Here is a 23,676-nt window from a genome sequence, read left to right on the forward strand (position 1 = left end):
AGCCCAACCCAGAATGTGGCTTTTGTTTACAGGAAAACACAAACGTTCACGCTCTAGCCCCGCCGCCCCAGCCCCGCCGCCCTAGCCCCGCCGCCGCCAGTTCGTTCTTTGTGTCTCACCTGGTATTGCCTTTGCCCATTTCACCGCTGCAATCACCTGGCGCCCACCTAACATGTTGAGTGTGGACATGATTCTCCAAGCTGAGTCTGGAAGAGAGCTGTCATAGCCTGCATATAACACCTCAGGTTCAATCACCTCCAGCAGTGATATCAGGGTTGGGGTAAGTTGTGGCAATGTTGCAGGAACTACTGTTTTGTTAGGATTTTCAGAAGTGTCTTGTGAAACTCCTGTAGTGGCCTGCTGAATCCCTTTTATTTTTTTCTTTGTTTTTCGGGCTGTGGATATTGAGAAAAAAAAAATAGAAATGTACTGAATTAACTCTGTAGCCCAAACCTTCTAATTACAAGAGGTGTTTAATTTCTGAAATTATTATTGAAAGAAGTAACCTATTTTAAATTTTTTGGTATGTGTGGTAGTTTGAATGTAATTGGCCCCATAATCTCATAGGGAGTAGCACTCTTAGGAGGTGTGGCTTTGAGGTCTTTTGCTTAAGCTTCGTTCAGTGGCTCAGTGTCACAGTCAACTTGCCTGCAAGGTGTCCAACTCTCAGCTACTACTCCAGCACTGTGTCTGCTGTCATAATGACAATGGACTGAACCTCTGAAACTGTAAGCTAGCCAATAAAATAAAATGTTTTCTTTATAAGAGCTGCCATGGTCATGGTGTCTCTTCACAGCAATAGAAACCTTAAAACAGTATGTATATGTGAATGAATGTTTGTGCATGCACGTGTGGGAGCATACACCTGTGTATTTGCTCAGGGTTGCTCAAGGCCAGGGGAAGAAGTTGGGTGTCCAACCCTCTTACTCCCCACCTTATTCTTTTGGAGGTAGGCTCTCTCATTGAACTTGGAGCTAGGCTAGCAGCCAGTAAGCCCAGCTACCCTCTGGTAGCCACCCTATCTCTCAAAGTGCTGGGGTTAATTTATGTGGGCACTGGGACCCACACCTGGGTCTTCATGCTTGCCTAGCAAGTGATCTTACCCACTGAGCCCTCTCTCCAGCTTCAGAATTCTTTTATTAGTAATTATGGTGACATGGCATGGAAAGGGAGAATTTGTTTGTAGAAGGGAAAGATCCATTGAAGTTCACTCCCATCATTTGTTTCCCTTAAAAGTAACCCAGCAGTTTACTGTTTGCCTTAAACTTCTGATCCTCCTGCCTCCTAAGTGCTAGATTGTATTGTTTTCCCTCTCATTTTTTAATTCTTTCAGAATTAAATATTAAAATATTTTGATCATATTTACTCCTTTTTCTAACTCCTCCCAGATCTATACCCTCTTCCCAACTCTGTTCTCACCTATTTTTTTTTTTAAAACTGTAAGGTACAATTTGTGTTGCCCATTTGTTCTTGAATGTGCGGCCTTCCACTGGAGTGGGGTGACCTATCAGGGCCACACTCACCAGCTGTTTAGCTAGGGTGCAGGACTCTGTGTCTATTCCCCATCTCCATGCTGGGCTCTGGGCTGGCTTGAGCTTGCCCAGGTCTTCTTGTGCAGCTGTCCTAATGCCATGGCTGAACCACTGTTTTCTATAGTCGTCCACTGCCTCGGACTCTTATAGTCTTTCCACCCTCTTTCTACAATGATCCCTGAGCCTTCGGAGGAGGAGGAGGTTTGCTATAGATGTCCCATCTAAGACTGAGGATTTTGCATTGAATACAAACTGCATACATTTGAATTCTCTTTTGTAACCTTTGTAGTTTCAAGAAAGTAGACAACCGTTATTTTATTTAAAGAAATGTTTAATGTGTTAGCTGTTTAAAATTGGCTGTCAATTTGAACAATCTAGATGGACTGGGGAATTTGGACTCTATATTTAGCAACACTCTATGGAAGGCAGCACTGAGAGTCTCTTCTATCAAAAGAATGAAATGAATACCATTCTCTCAATATCAGCATCTTTTATTCAAATTTTATCCTTTTAAAAAGGTTTTTTATTTTTAATTATGTATATGCATTTATCTCTGTGTGGGGTATGCATACTTGACTGCATGTCAGATACCCTGGAACTGAGTTATAGGCAGTTGTGAGTTGTCAAATGTGGGTACTGGGAAGTGAACTTGGTTCCTCTGCCATTGATCCATTTCTCCAGTCCGAAGACTAATACAAATATGACCATGTCACTGTCCTTATTATTTCTTTAATTCCTACTCATTGTCTATATTTACAATTCAGTGCTACTTCTTCCTGAATGACTTCTGACCTTCAGGAAGATGACCTTCCCTATTAATCCTATAGCATTATTCCTTTTGTGGCATGCCACTCAATTTTGTGATTGATTTTGTGTCTAAATAGAAAGTAAGCTACTCAAACTCAGGCACTGAATTTGTATTCTCTTTATACTTGTTGAGTACTTGCTAAATGAAGTACCATAATAACAATAAACACTAAAATGAGTTAGTAAGAATGCTGATTTCAGAGAGCTTGCTATTTCAACTACAGCATAATCCCAAACTTTTCCAGAGGAAAGTTTTTAAATGAGATTAAGTGTTGATTATATAACTTGTTATATAAACAGTGATATCAAATTCTAACTTACACGTAGTTTTAGTTTTCTTTTGTACTTAAACCACAAAGCCATCCCCTAATTCCTTTTTTTTTTTGGCAGAGTTGTAATAAAACATATTTTTCAAGTAAAAGGTGTGGTTTTTTAAAATGCAAAAGAAAGAGAGAAACATGAAACAGATCTCATACACAATACTTTTCCAAACTTAGGGAATGGTTTTGAGTTTTAAAAAAAAGGAGTAAGATGGATGAAAACAAAGTTGCTTCGAGTTATGTAATTTTCAGTATTATGTAATTTATTTAATATACACTTTAGCTGTCCTAAATTCAATGTATATAACACAATTTATGTGATAAATTAACACATAAATGATAGGATCATGAAAAAAATCCAAAATGTTTTACAATATATTCCACTGGACAATAATATAACATGATGCTAATTAAGCATATATAAACTGAGTTCACTGAATGATTCCATCTGCTTGCTTATATAAAAAGGAAAGAGATCAGTTTTCATGTGACAGCTAGATAGTTCCTTCTAAATATTTCCATTACCTTCAAGGTTCATTCCTGCTTGAAGACATTTTCGATAGCGACATGCTGGGCAGTTTTTTCTTCGAATTTTATCAATGATGCAATCATTTCTTCCAGCACAAAGATAATTGTGCTGTCCTAAGAGAGATAAAAAGGGGCACTGTTAAAATTCCACAGATCTTTAAGGATATTTTTTATGAGTAGCCTAGTTTCTTTATGTTTTTATTTTGAGCAGAATATGAACAAGATACAAAGTCACCGATTAAGGAAAGCATTGAAATAGGAAGGTAACAGTATGCTTGTCTACATGAATTACAGTGTTGAGAGGACTTGGTCTGGTCAACAAATTTAAAAGTTAATTCAAACAAGGTTTACTACAGTGTTTCATATATAGATGTGTACAAATCGTAAATATACTTTAAGATTAAGAGACAGAACTGTATCCTATAAACCCCCTTATGCACAAAGTCAGCACTTTAAAAAACTGCTTTGTATAGTTCTTTCAACAGTTATAGATGGTGTCTGTAATAGTTATTTTATTATTAATTCTGACCTATTGTTGAAGCGACTAGAGAGAAAGGCTTAAAAATATTTGGGAATTCCTAAGGAAAAAAATGACTTTAATTCAACAGTCAACATTATACCTTCACATGTAGGTATAATGTGTTCATCCCAATTTTAGACAAAGTGAAACGTTACAGATTGCCAGTAACTGGCCACATAAATCACAAACTTGACAAACTTACAAAGACTATTTAATAAGCTTTTAGAACATAAGGATGTTTAGAGTCACTTGTGGCCTCAAATACTGACTTAAAGAGTGCTAGTATCTAAGTTTTCTGGTACCCAGTATTAAAGAACTGCCGTTCTCTCCTGTCAAAAAATTTTAAAGACATTAAAAAGGAAAAGACTAAAAGTGTTTTCCATCTCTCACATGCACATTCTCCTTGTCTTCTTTTAATCTGAGTATTCAATGTTGATGAAAACAATTGAAAGATCCATTTGCCTGGGGAAAAAGTAGAAGTTTCCTACACAAGACTTGATTGTTTATATAGATATATCAATAATTAACATTCCGTGTTACTTATACTAGATGAGATGGCAAGGCATTGAGAAATGAAGGTCGTTTCTCAAGAATAAATCATATTTAAAGAAATGAGAAAGAAATATAATGATCAGCTTACCAGGCTGAATATAGCTAGCCCTGGTTTCTAAGAAAAGACTTCTTTTTCTTTGATGCCTAGGGCAACCTAAGACTTGGATTAAAAAATATTTATTTTTCCTGATATGATAAATCATGATGCTCTTTTAAAAATGAGTACAAGGTTAACTGTATCAGTTCAATCTTTTGGGAAGCTGAGGCTACAAGGTTGACTAATAGTTACACACTTAGCTTTATTTCAGGGCTACACTTCCATGCCAAATATCTGGGCTCCTTCAAATCCTTTCTGTATTCTGTAAGCTTCCTGGCTTCTTGGACACAAAATGGAAGAACTAACCCAATAAAATCCTATTATATGGGACTGAAGAGAAGGCTCCACAGTTAAAAGCACTTGCTGCTGTTCATTTCCCAGCATCCACATGGCAGCAGCTCACAACTGTCTGTAACTCCAGTTCCTGGGAATCAGATGCCTTCTGGCCTCTGCAGGTATCAGGCATGTATATGGTGTTCATGCAGGCAAACACTCATACACATAAAATAAAGCTAAATCCTTTTTAAAAATCCCATCATGCAGCAAAAGGAGAAACAACAGATTGCATCCACAGCTAAAGTGCTAAAATTTCACCCCCTAGGAACATCCTCACATCACTGTCTCACAGAATATCCCCACATTAGTGTCCTGTAGTTACTGGGGAAAAAATTACTTCTAAAGTAGAAGAAATTCAGTGTTTGTTCGATGTCCAACTAAAGGATTCAGCTATTCATATTATGCTGATACTGATTTCTTTGCCCAGGGTGGAGTGTAACTGAGAATCTTCACTATAGTCTCAGGTTATCATAATAGTATGATGTTCAACTAGTTGATTCCTCCCTTATTATAAAACAAGAGATTGGAGTTAGTGTTAATATTTCACAAGGAATGGCCATGCACTACTAATAGTAATTTAACAACCATCCTTTTAAGAGAGGTATCTGGAGTTCCTGTTTCCTGCCATCTGGTACATTTCCTTTGAACTTCTCAATGTTAAGTAAGGAACCTTCAGATCACCCAAAGCCTCTTATTACTGCTGGTACTGGTACTTTGAGCTAAAATCTACTTTTAGCATGTGACTGTGGCTTGCCATTAATGATAGGTGGAGCAGTCAGACTAACAGATAGCCAGTGTATCTGTCTCCTGGTACAGAGTAGTGCTGTCCCTTCCTGTATCATACCAGGGATGGCTTCTGGGACCAGTAAAATATTTCATAGACCCAACTGGAATGGGAAGTGGGAACACAACAAAGAGCATGTAGAACACACAGACTACAAACTGTCCTGGGATAGACATGAAGTAATACAGTCAGCTTAAACTTCTATAGCGTTTCTCAGCAGCACTGTAGTATAGTGGGGCGTGTATTAGTGGGATGCCCAAAAAACTGTCTGTGAAAACATTATCTTTTTGGAGTTTGTTCTCTTATGAAGGGTTGAAAAATATGTAAATCTTAGAGATAATTGTGTCGATGATGCAGTGTTCAACACCCCAGAAGTTACTCAGTGCATGGTAGTGATTAGTTAAATGTCTTGTGATTACTTTTATTTCAGCATCTACCTATATTATAAAGTGGCAGTGTCAAGGGCTTGTCATGTGCATCTTTGAGAGTCAGTGTCCTGAGACAAAGACCTTCCTTGGAGACTGCTTTGTTGGAATCCCAGCTTTGCCACTTCAAATCTTCCAACCTGACTTCTCATCCTAAGAGGAATCTAAGTGCTCACAGGGCCATAACTGGTTTGCTATGTGTGTACTTCACACATGGAAAATGGAGTCATTGGTAACTGTCCACCTTATATTATAGACACCGGGGGTAAAATGAACCCAAGAAGAAGGAAATGGAATACTCTCAGGATCTTAAATAAAAAAAATAAAAAAAATATCTATTCTCTGTACATCTTACATAAATAACAAATGTTTAAAACTTACTCAAATTTATGTTTGGGTATTTATAATGCCAATATGGGGGCTAAGTATAATTTCTAGTATGTGTTAAAAATGTGATGTTAAATATATAATATACCTGTCTTTTAAAAAAGAAATGCTACAAACTATGTGTAGGGATTTTACAAGTCTAGATAAAAATTTGAGTTAGAGTACCAAAATGGATGGAATTTTAGAGGCGGGAAGTGCCTTTTCTTACTAATCGTGGCATCTAGCCACCATGCTCTGCTGAAATCATTAAATGATAAACAGTTTTTTAAAATAGTGTAGCCAATACTAATTTTTACCTAAAAATAAGTGAAAGAGTTAATTTTAAATAAGAATTAGAACAGTGGAGGTAATGGTATTATATTTCAGAGATAAATTTGGCTTTATTTTCTGGTTGACTTCCATTAAGATGCTTTTTGGTAAGGTATATAAAATATCTCTAATACTAATCTTTTCCCCTGGGGTGTGCACCCACCAGCACATGGTCACCCTGAATCATTTTTACAGTACAATCACCTTCAAGATTACCTCTGAATGATAGCCTCTGTACTTGGAATTGTTAATTCAGCCTTTACTCAAGTGGACTGTGACCTCTCTGGGGGCAGATCAGGTCTTAATGGTTTTTGTGGTACTCAGCATGACCTCCTATTCAGCAGGGAAAATGAAAGAAGAATGCTGTTCCTCCCAGTTCTAGTGTCACTCGTTTTCGTCTGACTGGTACAGCTGGTAGCTTTGAAACCAGCGTGGTTATAGGGAATGAGCACCCACCGTTCTCAAACTGTCCAGACTCAGCAAACTGTCGGTCCACACAGCAGTATTCCTTACAATGTCTCCTTTAGTTCTGTCTCAGACTGGACTTGATCAATTTAGTCTAGTTCTGCTCCTTCCTCCTTTCCCTTCCTCTTCCCAATGAGCCTTAAGAGCTGCCATGCTTGCCCCTAAATTGATGTCTAGCCTTGGTGGACTTTGCATACAATGAGCAGTTCAAAATTTACTGTGAGAAATAGAAACAAAGGAAAGCAAAAATGAAACAAAATGAAACTCTTCAAAACACACACTACCTTCCACTGCTCTTTTGAAGAATACTTTACAACTCCCACAGGTTAACACCCCATAATGACATCCGGAAGCTTCATCAGAGCACACCAGGCAGAGTTTGGGAGGTGGTCCCGCTGCTGTCGAGGAGCTGGACGGAGGAGAGCTTACATCTGGTCTCATTCCAGGGCTAAATTAGGAAGAGGAGAAACAGTGTTAGGATTGTCACCACGATGAAAGGAATGTCAGAATGTATTTGTTTTCCCTTTTCATTCCATGTTAGTATGTTTACAATGAATCTAAGAAGCACCAGAATACCCTATCTAAATATATTTAAACATACTATTTTTCTATATAAAGTATGAAATGCTGGAGCTGGCAAAATTGCTCAGTGGTTAAGATCCACCTTCCCAGCAAACATAAGGACCTGAGTTCAAATCCCTACCACCTTATGCAAAGCAGGGCATAACTGTGCATGCCTATAATCCCAGCACTGGGGAACAGAGATGGGTGGCTATGAAGGGCTCCCGAGACAGCCAGCCTAACAGAAACAGTAAGGTTCCCAGTCAATGAGAGACCCTGTCTCAGGGCAGAAAGGTGGAGAGTCACAGAAGATACAGACCCTAGGAACTGCTTTGGTCTCTACATACCTGCATACTCCCATGCATGTAAAACATAAACATACAATGATAATCAAAAAATAAAATATGAAGTGCAATAGCAAAATCTTTTTGTGGCTCCTAAACAGAATGATGTTGTAGTTCACTTAGAAAATAATGCATATTATTATATTTAAATAGCAGTTATATTCTAAGTGTGCAATTAGCAAGATATTTTTAAAAAATGGATTAGACCTGTAACTACCATTAAAAATCAAGAAAGACTATTTCTACCACACCCCTCCCCCCAAATTCCTTCTCTTTAATTGCTTAGGACACCAATCTTTTTTCCTCATAATTTTAAGATCTCACATTAATTAAGAATCATTATCATTCTATCCATGCTCTCTAGTATAGAAAAAAGTTACATACCAGCTCATAAATTGATCCTAGCTGAAATAACAGTTTCTTATGCCTTGGAAAAGATTATTCCAGAAACATTACTGTATATACTGGAAAAAACCTCTAATTTTCAACTTGGAGAAGGACCATCCTGCTCTCTCTCAATCAAAATACCCTTAGGCAAGCAATGTCAAGTGTGAGTCTGATGCTCTGACTAGACCCCACTTTCCATCTTGCAAACTTCTTACCACCACAGAATGTATAAGGTGTAGTGCTTATTAGTTTAAAGTTGTTAAACTTTCAATAAGAATAATGGATGTTTATCTTATTTCATATCAAGCAGTGATGTTGAATTGTCCTAAGGAACTCTTATCACACATGCTGACTCTGAAACTAAAATTACACACACACACACACACACACACACACACACACACACACACACACACATACATGTATGTATGTACGTATGTATGTAGCTAACTAAAAAGAATCTCCAGCTTCCTGCTTCAAATTACACTGCCTGTTCCTTATCTTCTTATGTGCTCTCAAACAGGCTTTCAAAAATATGGGCAGTATCAACTTGTTGGGTGTAGAACTCTTCATGTTAAAATATGTTGTTTATCACTTTCATAAGACAGTTCACAAACATAAACACACTCTCTCTGAACTTTGCTCACTTTATTCCCTAAGAGATAGCATTTTGGAATAAGCTGGAGTGGATGTGGATTGTCTCTTCATCCTTTATATCCTTTATGCATGCTTTTATTTCAGCCCAGGACAGTACTAAATCTCAAATGCAAAAAAAAAAAAAAAAAAAAAAAAAAAGATTAATACATTGGCAACTACAATAATTTCTTTAGTTTGCTCTGTTAGTTAGAAATAACAAGTAAATATCTTTCTGTTGCTAAATTTACTTAGGAATAAAAATTAAAAAGTAGTAACTGTAGCTGGGAGCTGTTACTTAGCCCTCTAATCCTAATACTCAAGAGGCTGAAACAGAAAGACTGCTATAAATTTGAGCCCAGTCAGGGATCTTCCAGTTCTGGGAAACCCTGTGAGACCCTGTCTCAAGAAACAAACAAACAAACAAAAAATGTACTGTAATTCTAGTAAGTCAGTCATTAACCCAAGGTTCACCCTAAATTTAATCCTCAAATGAAGCTTCCTGCATTTAGCCAACTGTCTGTTTACCTAGCGGCTTAATCAATAGGGCAGCATTCCCACCACTCAGTTCTGGGAATAGGCTCAAGGGTTTCACATTGTTCTCTGAGCACTGTCAATAGACTTTCTGCTTGTTTCCATATCACAAGGTATTGATTCCTTGCTAGATTTGGGCAAGTGGACTGACTGCATACTACTGAGAGCCTCTAAGAGAAGAGAAGCTCCTGAAATGACTGATGTGGTTGGGCATACCCTCTGGTTAATGCAGACTTGTAAAGCTGTTGCTCTGGGCCAGAGTTCTCCATTGGAGTAGGAAGGTCCTGGGATGAGCACAGAGTGTAGCAATGTGCTAAGGGAGCAAAACTCCCTAGCTTCTGTTCTGAAGATGCTCCTATTCCTGCTCAGCCAATCTCTTCTCAACTGACATCTATTTTTAGGGAGCAGCAAGTTGCTTGTATATTTAGTTTATGAAAAATGAGCACATTGTTTAAAGATTTTTAAGGTCAATTCTACAGAGTTGCCTTTACCAGTTTTATATATGGTATTCACATATTTTGTAGTACATCATGGTATAAGAACACTGCCATGAAGAGAATCTCATTTAGCCTCTCAATAACCTTGTGATAAGATGTCACCATCCCTAGGTGAGGTCATGAAAAAGTGGCATGTAGCTGATGAGGGAGAATACTGGTTTGTTTCAGATCTCAGCAGTCCTATTTGACAGCCCGTAAAGCTTTTGGAAAGTGTCTACTACTTTGAGCTTTAGTTTTCTCATCTGTAAGCTGAGAAGCATCACCCGTGAATATGTTCTGAAACCAAAATAACTCTAGCGTATAGTTCATCCTTGCAGCAAGGAATTGAAGCATACATGTTCATTACTTTCTTAAGAAAAACAGAAGACTTAAGTCTAAAGTCTAGTACAGTGTCTCCAAATTATCACACAGAATTTAGAATATATGAAAAACATGTTCAGACTACTCAAATATGATTAATAGATGGGAAAATGGAGTGAAGAATCTAGAACCCAACTCAGGCTTGGGGAATCATCTGGACTACATCAGATAAGAACTCAGGACATGGAAAGCTGCAAGTCATAGACATTAGTGTGGGAAAAAAGTCAGCTTTTATTACACAGAAGGAAACTGAAGCCCAAACAGATGAATACAGCTGGAAATGTTACTTGTATGATACTGCTGAAAGGGCTAGGGGTCAACAAAATGACTAGATCCTCAAGGAAGATAACAAATATCTTCTAATAAAAAGCTATGGCAGAAACTAAAGTTATATTGTAGTAACTGTGTATTTCACCTGCTTTTTCTTATGGCTACTATCAAATGCTAATAGCATAAGCGTGCTGTGGAATCTTTGTACACTGTAAATATTTATTACTCTCATTGGTTAATAAAGAGCTGATTGACTTATAAGTAGGCAGGAAGAGATTGGGGCAGGAGAGTCAAACTAGGAGGATGCTGGGAAGAAGGGCGGAGTCTGAGAGTCGCAAGCCAGATGTGAAAGAAGCAACATGGGAAGTTCATAGATGAGGTAAACAAGCCTTGGGGTAGCACATAGATTAATAGAAATGGGTTAATTTAAGTTATAAGAGCTAGCTAAAAACAAGCCCATGCTATTGGCCAAGCATTTATAATTAATAAGTTTCTGTGTGGTTATTTGTGGAGTGGCTGTAGGGACAGAAAAGTCCACCTACACAAGTATTTATATCTTTTCCTATTTTGTCACATATTAAAAGATACATGTGTTGATATTTACATAATTAACCATTTTTTGCTTTATCAAAGATGCTCAGTAGACTTGACATTTTTTAACTATGAGGTAATAGTGAATATAATGATGAAGATATGTTAAGTTCATAAGCGCAAATATCATCACAAAAATATTCTGATAGGGTCTTCGGGACTCCCATGAATGCTTAGAATACACTGTGAGAATTTGCTGTCATGGAGAACATGGGGTGATCTTTAAATTCTCAATTGTTCTGTTTCTAAATGGGAAATTAATGAACTGAACAAAAGAAAATGGTATTATGTACTAAACCTGAGGCTTTTCTCTAAAGGATAAGGAGATATTAAACTTTTACAAACTCAAGTGTGGTGGTTGGCTTAGCCTTCAATTTAAGTGAATTTAATCAATAATTTTTCAATGTAGTGCAAGATATCCACCTCAGAAAACAAGTATTAACTACCATGGGAAAATCTTGGAAATACAGCTGCCTCACTGGTTTAATTTTTAACAACTACTAATGGAATAGGTGTATTCTCATCAGCTTGTCAGATTTGTTCAAATGCCACAAGGCAGTAGTTCTCAACAGGGGACAATTTTTTGTTCCTAGGGGATATCTGGCAATGTCTGAAGACATTTTTATTTCTCACAAAATGGGGGAAAGCTACTTTTGTAAGAGATAAAGGTCCAAGATGCGATAAACACCCTCCAGTGTACAAAAACTCCCAATAACAGAATTACCTAGCTTCAGATGTCAGCAATGCTGAGGTTGAGGAAGCTTGGCTAAAAGCTTGCAGCACATAAATTGGTATGGGTAAATAAATAAAATCTAACAGGAACCAGAAACATTAAAGTGTGTGGTGCTCATTCTCAATTGATGAAATCTAGAACACAATTCTTACAGCTAAGACTCAGAATATCTTGGGAGAGGGAAGAGGAAGATTGTAACAACCAGAGGACATGGCATCTACTGTGAGGTAGTGTCTTCCATACGGACAGGAGAGCTGTACCCATGAAATCTCAAGGATATGGTTTCCTAAATGAGACATGAATGATGACAATACCAGTTGACATGCCAATGTGGAAGGAGGGTATCTCACAAGGTCCTACCCCTAGAGACAATCAGTCTTCCTCAGTGATGTGCCCTCTTATTAGCTAACACCAAGTAGTCAGCCCTAAAAAGTATACATCTGAGCAACAGTAATGTACTCAGGTTATATTTTATACACACACACACACCTGCCCGCACTCACCCACGCACCAATAACTGAAGGAAAACAGACCATGAATTTGAGAGAGCAGAGGGCTGACATGGTGGAGTGGAGGGAGGAGAGAAATATTATAAACACGGTAGTCATATGAAATTCTCAAACAGTAGTAAAATTTTTTAAAGAATGATTGCTTTATTGAGGTAGCCACTGTAGTCTTTTAGTCCAGACAAATCCAAAGAAAGGTTCAAAATGGAGTTGAAGCCAGAGAATACACAGGCCTGGCTATCAATGATAGAATTAGCTTGGGTCAGTAATTTAATTTTTCCCTCTAGGGCCAGCAGTAAAAGGTAGATTTTACACATTCAAGTCACCTGCACTTTTCTTATCTTTTTGCACTAGGACAAATGTAAATACTCAGCTGCATACACCAGGTGACTGTGTTTTCTGTCTCTGTTTATCTTTGCTTTACCCCAAAGATTACTGATTTGTTTAAGAATATGCTATGTAATAGCTTTCAACCAAATGTAAAAGTACTCTAAGGGGAGATTTTCACCACATTTCTGTTCTATGGTTTCAGTAGGACACATTTTATCTTATTTTAGCAAGGCAAGAAAGACTGGTTATTTGTTCTCTGCTTTGCGTTTATGGAGAGAGGTTTCAACTTTAGGTGTACATAAAGAAACTTTCTCTAAGGTTTTGATAAGGTAGGAGGGAAAAAACATGTTTCTTTTGAAAATACTTAATTTCTCACTTGCTGCATGGATCAGAAAGTTATTTGGTGAGAATTCTGAAAACCAAATGATTTGCATCCATGATTAAAGGTGGGATGAGATCCAATTTTCTCCCCTAATCTTTCAGTTTAAGCTAAGAAATTATAGGTTAATGTGGAATGAAATCATCTGTGATATATTATGTTCATTTATCAGATGAGCTGTTTGGATGTTGTCCATTTTTATGTAAAATATGAAATAAAGATCCTATCTCCACACTGTTTATCATTTACACCCATTTATGCATGTCAGAAGCTACAGTAACCAACCTATGGACAGTAATAGCCCCAAGGATTTTCAGTGAGGAGGGGCAAAAGTGGAGAGTTCCTCTCTGACTTTGGACACACCAAGGGCTTGTCATGGCAGTTCTCTGGGTTTAATCTGCTTGACCATAAAAATCAAAGTCTTTAGCTAATACACACCAATTATGCAGGACACATTTTCCAAGTGGTTTTGAGTAGTAAGGGATACACTTTGATCTGTAAATGACTTTTGGGATCCTGTATATTTATTTGAGAATAAATGGTCACCCAAACTCTACTTCATAGAAAAACAATGTACTTTTTTCCTCATGAACAGTCCATCCCGAGTCCTTAGCCATTATGCTAAGTAATTTAGCTATTAACAACTGTGTCACCATTCATAGAGGAGAAAATATTACAAACTTTGTAAACTCCACACCCCCCCTTTCTCAGGCTATGTTCTCAGTTCTGTTAGCTTAATTTGCATTACGAAACTTGAGTTTTAGGGAGGAGCAAAGATGTTTTAAATAGTACGTCAAGATGAAGATTGGTTAAGGACAGTTTTGGTAAGGAAGAAGATTGGTAAGGACACTTTTCATTACATGGGTATTTCTAGAATGAAGATTTTCTTTTCTTTCTCTTTGATGTTTCTTTCCTATTCGGAACACACAGAATAATAAATGGTTTACTAGGACCTGAACTGTAAATGGCTTCATACAGAATTTTGAGCATGACATCTTCAGAGAAGGCAAGAATATGATGGAGACAATGATAAATTATTACTGACTTCAAACATAATACCCTCACATCTTTGAAGTGTTTGTATTTCTACTTGAAATAGGGTGGGAACTTGGTTTCACCCTTTTTAATCTGTAAAATAATTTCAAACAGCCAACAGTGTACATGTCTGAAATCATACCAATATTATAATCTTGCAACTAACACTTAGTAGCCAAGGCTGCCTATGAACTTGCAATCCTGCCCCAGCTTCCTCCTGAGAGATGAGAATATAGGTGTATACCATCACATTCAGCTTTCTTGTCTGATTCTTAGAGATCTGATTCACTTACTATGCTTAGTAGCCCACACAGAAATAAAGAGATTTTTGCCAATTTTAGCCATTTCTCATATCTTACCTATAATTTTGTCATTGTTGTCTTGGACACAGTCTCATAGCCTAGGCTCTATTTTTTATTCTTATATACTATGCCAGTTTCTCTTTCCTGTCCTCTCTATGGTCACCTTAAATATATGCTTTCACCTCTGCAGTGATTTGTCCTAAGTTGTCCTATTCTTAGCCTCATCTCTTTCCATTCCAACCAATCTCTGTGCTGCCAAAACATCCATTCCTGTCCTAATTAAAAGTCTAGGGGCTTTTCCAATGTGTACAGTACAAGCACAATATGGCTCACAGTCTGGCCTCTTTCTTTTTTCCAATCGTATGTCTTTCTACAAACACAAACCATTTGGTGTGTCATTTCAGAGAACCTGTGTTGTATAAATATTTACAAAGTGCCTCGTGCATACCAACTTTTTCCTGGGAGTCTTTGCTGAGACCTGTTCCCCTATCCTGAAGCATGTAGTGTGGCATTTCTGAATCACAAGATTTTGGGACTCAAACATTGCCATAAAGATTTTACAGAGGTGGCCTTGGTACTTTGTGATGTGTATGTGTATGCTCTTCCTACTAGTAATTCCTTTGAAGAGATACAGAACCCATGCCTTGAGCCTCTTCATACAATGAGCCTCTTCTACCTGGTTCTAATAAATATGTGAAGTATAAATATGCTAAATAAAATACCCTGTCTTACCTGGGGAAGAATTTGAAGTGTAGGTGTTTATATAATTATGCCCAATAAAGGTGTAACCCTGCAGCTAAGTACTGCACAGCATTCTTTATGAAAAGGACTGAGTAGAACAGCATACATAATCTTATGATGTGGACACTGTTGTCAACATTACAGATTTAGATACATTGAATTAATTAGGAAAGTCCAATCATGTCTTCCTGCTCCCCTACACACTTGTATGGTCTTTCCTACACTAAATTAACGTTGTGAACCAGTCTTCTACTTCCACTATGATAAGGTGACGGAACTGTGATCTTGAGATTGAGGAGCAATGCCTTCTACTTCATGTCTCAGTAACACAGAGTAAAAGCAGGAATTTCCCTGTGTTCACTTCTAATCCTAATTTGATTTTTTTAAGGCAAAGAGTTGTTTTATAACTGTGTTAAATTTTCAAATATTCTCCAAACGAATGCCTATCCAGTTAGCTCCTAAAATTTCCAGAGGTATTTCTAACAAAAGGAATGGAATAATATATCTATATTTAGCACAAAAGAAGGAAAGAATCCCTCAGAACAAGCTTCAACTTCATTTAAGACCACATTCATTCTATCCCACCAAAGGCTAAAGCTTAATTCTCACGTTAGTGTGAGGTGCTCATTTCTGAGATGCCAATCTACTAACAAATGAGTCTCTTTTGACCCTCCCCTTAGTCCCTCAATATTCACAGTAGTGACTGTGATAATAATATGCATATCTGATAACTAGGGAGAGACACATTTATTAGAATTCCCACTAGTAGTTCAAGAAATACACAGGTAGTCTCTTGAATGGATGAAAAAGCTACTTAAAGGCTGAAAGGATTTTCAGTCAAACCTCAACCCAATTCTGCAGTCACAGCAATAACCATATTGCAAATTACAGATTTTAATTCCATATTACATTCCTAACTAGGAACTTACATACACAGTACTAAATTTAATTTACAGACTGAGAATAAAGAAATTAAGCTTTGTTCACTGAGTTGAATCATAAAATACCACCTGGATTTGAATCCAGCTATGCCTGATAGTTGCTTAGTAAGGATTCGGAAGATAGTAGCCTTTAAAGTTAGTAACTTTTTTAAAATGATGTGGGCACCAAGAAGATACTACTGAGGTAAACATAAAAATTCAGTTCTAATGCATCCTCTCCTGTCTGTGAATAAAGTACAAATTATTTATAAAAGTACACTTGTAACTTACAGGTCCACAAACATGTAGGGTGTTTACATTTTCCTTAGATCCTTATTGTGTTGAATTACTGTAGCCATGGTGAGCAGTATCAACGATCAGAGACATGTCTTATGCACTCAGTACCATCCTTGCTCTCAGAGAAGCTCTCAAGTACACTGTACACTGGACTCACGTATTGGGCCCTGGAGTTTTTCAGAATACATCTTTAAATAAAATAAACTACTCTGCTAAGGTATTAAGTTGGATATGAGCAGTTACAGGGAAGTCATTTCTAAGCTAGAGCAGAAATACTAAATAGTTAATTGAAGTAAAATGAAGTCAGTGTTACACAGCCTGAGCTGGAGGGGAATGGCTAATCACACTGCCAGATCTGTGAGTGGAAAACACACCTACTATCAGAAAAGCATTAGCGGTATGTTAATTTGTTAACTGATGTTGAACAGACTGACAAAACCAAAAATTCTGATGCTTCAGTTTAAAGGTCATTAAAGTACCAGAATTTATATATCCGACTCATCTGTAAGGTAATGGGTACCATTTATTTAGAAGTTTTCTGCTAGATACTTGATACACAGACTCTGTGATCCCAGTAAGCAACCCCAGAGACAATGTCACTGTTGACATGTAAAAGTGTGGAAACTAAGACACAGGGATGTTTTTAAAGAACACCAGTCCCAGGGCACTCTCCATGTAATACACCAGTAGGAGGGAATATCTGAATCTGAACTCAAGATTTGAGGTTGACGGCCGTTTCACTTTTAGCACATATCAAAAACAAATGTTTGGCTAACTACAGCAGAGTAACATAGAATATTGTATCCACTTTTAGGTGACTATGGTAGAGTAATGGTAATAACTGCAGGATGGAGGTCTCCTATTCTACAAAACTGTACTAAAGTCCTCTTGGTAAGTTATGTGAATGTCAAATTATATAGAGGAAAATAGTGCAGCATGCACATGTTGCATGTTTATACATATTCTGATTTATATACTCACCCACATATATATTCTCAATAATTCAGAAGATATGCAATATAAGCTATCATGTAGTTTTACTTCTATAAATTGTGCAATCAAAAACAAATTTTTTGTTTTGAGTCCAAAAAAGTTTAGATTACTATTGTTCAAATTAGAGTATTCCTATGACAGTAACTTGTGTTTCTTCTAAATCTGAATTCACTAACATTAGAAACAACATGGGACTAGATAAAAATTTAAAAATAGGTGTGATTTTTGTTGGAGCGTTTTTCTGAATGTAAAGCTCCATGGGCACAGATGATGCTTTGGGAATGTGCTGTCTGCAGCTTTGAAAGTGGTAAGCATTTATAACCAAAGAACAGCAATTCTGCTGGCTTTTCACTATCCCCCCCAAAACTATCCTGAATACTTAAGAGTAAACCCAGGCGCTGGAAGGTTGGCTCAAGGATTAAGACTACTAGGTGCTTTTCCAGAGGACCCAGGTTCAGTTCCTTGCACCTACATGGTGGCTCACAATCATCGGTAACTCTGGTTCCAGGGGTTCTGACCCTCTCATGACCTCCATGGGCACTAGGTATGCACATGGTACATATACATACATGCAGTCAAAACACCCATATACAAATTAATTCTTTTTCAAAAGCAAATGAAAGCTGGGCAGTGGTGGCACACACCTTTAATCCCAACACTTGGGAGGCAGAGGCAGGCGGATCTCTGTGAGTTTGAGGCCAGCCTGGGCTACAGAGTGAGTTTCAGGAAAGGTACCAAAACTACACAGAGAAACCCTGTTTCGACAAATCAAGGGGTGGGGGAAGCAAATGAAATACTATATTGTCTGAAACAAACTTAAAGCTCAAAGTTTATATCTTCATAGATGTATTAAAAATCCTTTTTTTTTTTTTGATTTTTCGAGACAGGGTTTCTCTGTGTAGCTTTGCGCCTTTCCTGGATCTCGCTCTGTAGACCAGGCTGGCCTCGAACTCACAAAGATCTGCCTGCCTCTGCCTCCCAAGTGCTGGGATTAAAGGTGTGCGCCATCACAGCCCGGCTAAAAAATCCTTTTTTAACTAAATCCTGTCCTGAAAAGTGTCATCAGAATGCCTTCTTATGTGAGTGGTTGGTTCTGTGCACAGGAAACAAAGCTACTGAACACTACACTGTTGATAGGACAGTTTTGTCAATACCCAAACCTGAGACATTCCGAAAGTACAGTTCACTATTTAAAAACAGCCAAAGCAGTGTTTAAAACTGCAGCTTAAAAAAAATCACTTAAAGTCACAATTTGAAATTACAAGTAATATACTTTAATAGCAATGAACATTTCACTATTTAGAGATTCGTGTTATAGCAAGCAGATGAAATGGCATGCTGGTTGCACTTTGAGAAGAAATGTTTAAAACCCCTTGTGGACTATGGATAGCTCATAGAAAAATAGCTGCCATTAATGAAACAGTAAGGAGGAAGGGTATTAGGAATTCATCTCCACGACTTCAGTAAAACATGGCTCTTTGAAGAAATGAAGGTACGGTTTCTTCTGAGTTCCTGAATTTAAAACAATATATGTGGAATGAGCTTACTGGGCAATGTTACCATGTTTACTATTTTCTACAGAGAAAACATTCTCGGATTTATCAAATAACTCAGCGAACTTTGGTATTGCAGCCCTTCTGGTCTGGGGCAGGTTGAGCTATCTGTGTAGCCGTTGCTTTGCAGTTGTACATAAACTGTTTCCACATTGAAATGAGTGAATGTATAAAGTCCTGCAGTAGGCCATAATAAAGTAAAAAAACATTGCAGAAGTTGTCTTGGCAGGGGAGGGGAGAGGTGAGAAGGAACCAAAAGACAATGACTGTTCCAAAAATTTTATTCAAGGTTTAAAACAGAATACAAAACCACTTGCTAAAACCTGGATCACACAACTGGAGGACAGGTCATTGATTTAGCACTTACATCTTTGACAACTGCACACCAAACATTTTACTGTTGGTAAGTGATTCTCTAATATCTTTAATATTGGAAACTGACAACCACCGTCTATAACATGAAAAGCATTACCAGGTGCACTGTAAACTGTTGGATGGACATTACTGCAGGAGTTTGGCTGTACCGAGACTATTATTCAGTCTGAGTATTTATTGCCTTGTGTGTTTTGAACTTTCCCAAGACTTTCTGTAAGAATCAAAGACTAAACTACACTTGGTGGCATATAACTGTAACGCCAGTACTTGAGAGGCTGAGACGGGGGACTGCCCTGATTTGAGGCTAATGTTGGCTATAGAATCACAGTGTATCATAACATTTGAACCTTTAAAATTAAGAGTACAGAGAGTAATGAAAAGAAAGTATTTTAAAATTACAATGGAGTGGTTAGGGAAGGTTCCTGATAAACATTAGGAAGGAATCTGTCCACTCGTCTTCTATGAACAGGGAAGAGGGTAGGAATATTCCCTGAGGACCATCCTTATTTGAGTGTTGGTTTTCCTCAGAGTGCTCAAGAATGTGACCAATGCAAGGAAAAGTTTCTGTAATTACTGAAATGGACACAACTCTAAAGCCAAAAATAATGAGGAATGGTAACTTAGGGGAATTCAACAGGAGAGGAAACAATGGGCTCACATCTTGCCACTGCGGTGGAAAGTTGAAATCTGCTGGGTAACTGTATTTATGGGTTACAGGATCACATTCGGAATAGTAGATGATTTAATTTTCTTCTTGCTAGCAACAAGAAATAGTATCATATACCATTAGAATGATACATGCCAAAGCAATTGCATTTTTTTTCAGCCAGGTAGGAAGAAAAAAATGGAATGAACTCTATATAACTACCATCTTCATTCAGAAAGCCTAAAATATTTTTCTTATTTCTTTATATTCAATCCACAATCTATGCCAAGAATATTGTTTCAAATCCATTTAGAAACGTACATTGAGAAATAATGAAAAAAAAATCTACTAAATTAAGCTGGATTAGATAATAGTAAGAACATTTAGAAAATAAAGACACCTCCATTCATCTGTCAGAGAAACCTAACTATCAAAGTCAAAAGACTGATCAAGAGTTTGGTTAGAACATTTGTAGGTTTCTTTTTTATAGAAATAGTAGGCTAGGTTACAGGTGTCCAACTCTTACGCGAAAATCAGAATGTTGAATAAAATACATCTATTTATCCTTAAAAGTACTTGTGAGCAGACAATGAATTAAACTATGTCTAAGAAAAAGAAAGCACTCCAAACACACAGAAATTTTAGGCTTAGTCAAATCGGAGTTTCAAATTAAAGAACTGGAAACTCACTTGAAAAATGGACACTCTTTCCCCTACCCCAAATAAACAGCATAACACACATATACTTAAGAAACCAGAAACTCTAAATAGCTAGTAAACAAGTGAAAAGTCATTCAGCTTCATTAGTAATTCTGAAGTTTCAAATTTAAGCCACACTGAAAGTCCATTACATACCTAGCACCCTGGGAGAAATGAGACATTTGACAATAAGAGGGAATGAAGTTTAGGGGTACAATTAGTTTGGAAGACAGTTTGGCATTATCTTGTCAAGTCTGGTGATCCAGCAACTCCAACAATGGACGAGTAGCCACAAAAAAAATTGTATACAACAAACCATGTAAAGATGTTGGTAGTTGCATTTTTCACTGTAAATTCAAACTGGAAACTAATCAAATGCTCACAACTATGGAATAGATGTCCTGCCTCTAAGGATATAGTTCTCTCATATGAACAAACCACAACAATCTTCAGTGTTGAGACAAAGAAACAATACAAAATGACATTGTATTCCTAAGAATTCACACACAACTCTTCTATTGATAGGAAATCTCCAAACAAAGGTTTAAGTATAACATATACAGTAGCTAAAAAGCAAGAAAAATAAGTATCCTATTTGTTAGGGTGGTGGTGATTTGTTGTAGAATATTATTTTAAGATGTGTTACATTTGTTTAACCTGTGAAACATTTGTTTAATGATGCAAAGATGTGTTGTATTCTTTTATGTTGCATTTGTTTAACTTTGTGAAGCTGTGTTACTGTGCCTGTCTAAAACACCTGATCCGTCTAATAAAGAGCTGACTGGCCAATAGCAAGGCAGGAGAAAGGATAGGCGGGGCTGGCAGACAGAGAGAATAAATAGGAGGAAAAAGAAAGAAGCAAAAAAGAGATCAAGGAGAAAGAGAACAAGGAGAGGACACTAGGGGCCATCCACCTAGCCACACAGCCAGCTACATTGTAAGAGTGAAAGTAAGTAAGAAAAAGTAGAAGCCCAGAGGCAAAAGGTAGATGGGATAATTTAAGCTAAGAAAAGCTGGCAAGAAACAAGCCAAGCTAAGGCCAGGCATTCATAAGAAAGAATAAGCCTCCATGTGTGATTTATTTGGGAGCTGGGTGACAGGCCCACAAAAAAGGAGTAAAGAGTCAAAAGAGTAAAAAACAAACAACAGTTATTTCCATGATGATAATCTTGTAGAGTCCCTCTTGAACCCTCCAGGGTATTGCTAGGATTTCTTGTTTTTGTTTCTTACCCTGACTAGGAATTACAAGACTGCAAGCTTCATAACTATTCTTATATATAAATGTTTGAGTCACAGAATTTTATTAGTAGTAGTTTTTTGTTTTGTTTGGGGGTGTTTATTGATCTGAGACTAGGCTTCACTGTGTTGCCCTAGTTGGCCTGGAACTCTTGAGAGATTTGCCTGCCTCCCAAGTACTGAGATTTCTTACCACCATGCTGGAATCCACTGAACTTTTACAATTCCAAATAAATAAGTGGGAGATCTCTACATTATCTCCTCTATCCTAGTTTTGATGACTTCCTTCCTTTTACGTCTTAGTCATTTTTTGTATTTTTTTTCTTGAGTTCCTAGCCTGGTCTTACTTTCCTATATTCTTTCCCATTTTCTATGTCTTTTATTTCTGGGTCATCTTATTTTTCTGTTTCTCTTGTTCTATTGACTTTTCATCTGTCACTGTCTTAGTCTCCAAGGTCTCAGTTGCAGTCTCAGCAGGTTTCTTTAAAAAGCACCACACTGTTATTTGATGAATACTATTCTTATGTCTGAACATAAAAATGATAGTTTGAGGGAAGTTTCCTTTTCCCTGAATGCTTTCTATTTTCTCCTAGAGGGATTTTTCTTTCTGTTTGATCTCTGTTGCAAACCTGGAAGCTCTCCTTTTGTTACCTCACCCATCCCCAGCCCTGTGTAGGCAGGAAAATTCAAGGGCTTTCTCTATGAAGATACAAATGGCAACAGTGGACAAAGACAAGATTCTCCACAGTTAAAGGTGGGGACCCTAACATTGGAAGTTCTCGTTCTACTCCTTGCTGAAGGCAGAAGCTTGGTATGTATTAAGCACGTTACAGCTCCAAATGAAGAGGAGCAAGGGGATGATAATGCAGTGTTAAAGGAAGCAGACTAAGTTAATTTCAACTTCCCTTTACATAAGACTTAGCTGAATCTGTCAACTCAATAATTAGAAGTGTTCTTTGACTTATGACGTTTTCCTTTGACTACTTTTAAAAACATGCATGCCAATAATAATATAAAAATAACTATTCACCACTAGTCTTTTAAGAGACATCTGTATACAAGGATCATAAACACCCCAAGTCTCATCTCTTTCAAATACAAAAAGGTAAGTCTTCAATTGCAAACTGTTCTAACAGAATATGTATCCTGTACTGTATATTTATAACCAGAGTTGCAATTACAATGACATTATTCAATATTAACTTGTTATTAAATATTCTTAAGTAGTATTCAAAAAGTAGAATTGTTAGGAAAGACAAAAACTATTTCAAACAAGTTACTGTAGAATATAGACTTATATAATTTACAATGAATAAATATGTGCAAATGTCCTCAATGTTTAAAGTCAACTGAAATGTTAGTGCTATGGGCTTAACTTCAGTAGAGGTTCATAGTAAACAAAATGGAGAAGAGGGTAAAATATATTTTATCACACTGTATTCTGGCACACACCCAGCTGATGTTTGTCTAAGATGATGCAATGGTTGAGTCATAAGTAGCTCACTGATGCCATGTTCAAAAGTACAGCCACAATCCAAACAGTAGGAATAACAGAAATATCAGGTAGGTAGAACTATATTATGCTTTAAGAATTTTTAATAACTTTCCTTTTAGTGATTTCACTTGACCCGTTAATGAATTGATGCTAATCTCACCGTGTGTGGGGGCTGGCAGGGCATACATGCTCTATATC

At 37.2% G+C, this 23,676-nt stretch overlaps 1 protein-coding gene and 1 long non-coding RNA gene across 8 annotated transcripts in view; one reads left to right on the forward strand and one right to left on the reverse strand.

Annotated features, from left to right (window-relative positions):
• The window catches only part of LOC121824002 (uncharacterized), a 59,032-nt gene that overhangs the window by 31,790 nt on the left and 3,566 nt on the right, over nt 1–23,676 (forward strand). Inside the window, exons 2-3 of the long non-coding RNA XR_006065722.2 lie at nt 17,297–17,373; nt 19,318–19,431. This is a non-coding gene — a long non-coding RNA (uncharacterized LOC121824002). The remainder of the gene's footprint in view (nt 1–17,296; nt 17,374–19,317; nt 19,432–23,676) is intronic.
• Nr3c1 (nuclear receptor subfamily 3 group C member 1) overlaps nt 1–23,676 on the reverse strand; it is a 130,630-nt gene that overhangs the window by 20,626 nt on the left and 86,328 nt on the right. For 4 of the 7 annotated variants that reach the window (XM_042264116.2, XM_006976924.4, XM_076555090.1 and 1 more), the window contains exons 3-5: nt 7,344–7,510; nt 3,185–3,301; nt 120–395 (exon numbers count right to left, since the gene is read on the reverse strand). In XM_042264116.2, coding sequence (XP_042120050.2) covers nt 120–395; nt 3,185–3,301; nt 7,344–7,510 — 560 coding nt within the window. The remainder of the gene's footprint in view (nt 1–119; nt 396–3,184; nt 3,302–7,343; nt 7,511–23,676) is intronic. The other 3 variants (XM_042264117.2, XM_076555093.1, XM_076555092.1) reach the window with 1 other exon arrangement.

This window comes from Peromyscus maniculatus, chromosome 19 (assembly GCF_049852395.1).
Source record: "Peromyscus maniculatus bairdii isolate BWxNUB_F1_BW_parent chromosome 19, HU_Pman_BW_mat_3.1, whole genome shotgun sequence".
Lineage (NCBI taxonomy): Eukaryota > Metazoa > Chordata > Mammalia > Rodentia > Cricetidae > Peromyscus > Peromyscus maniculatus.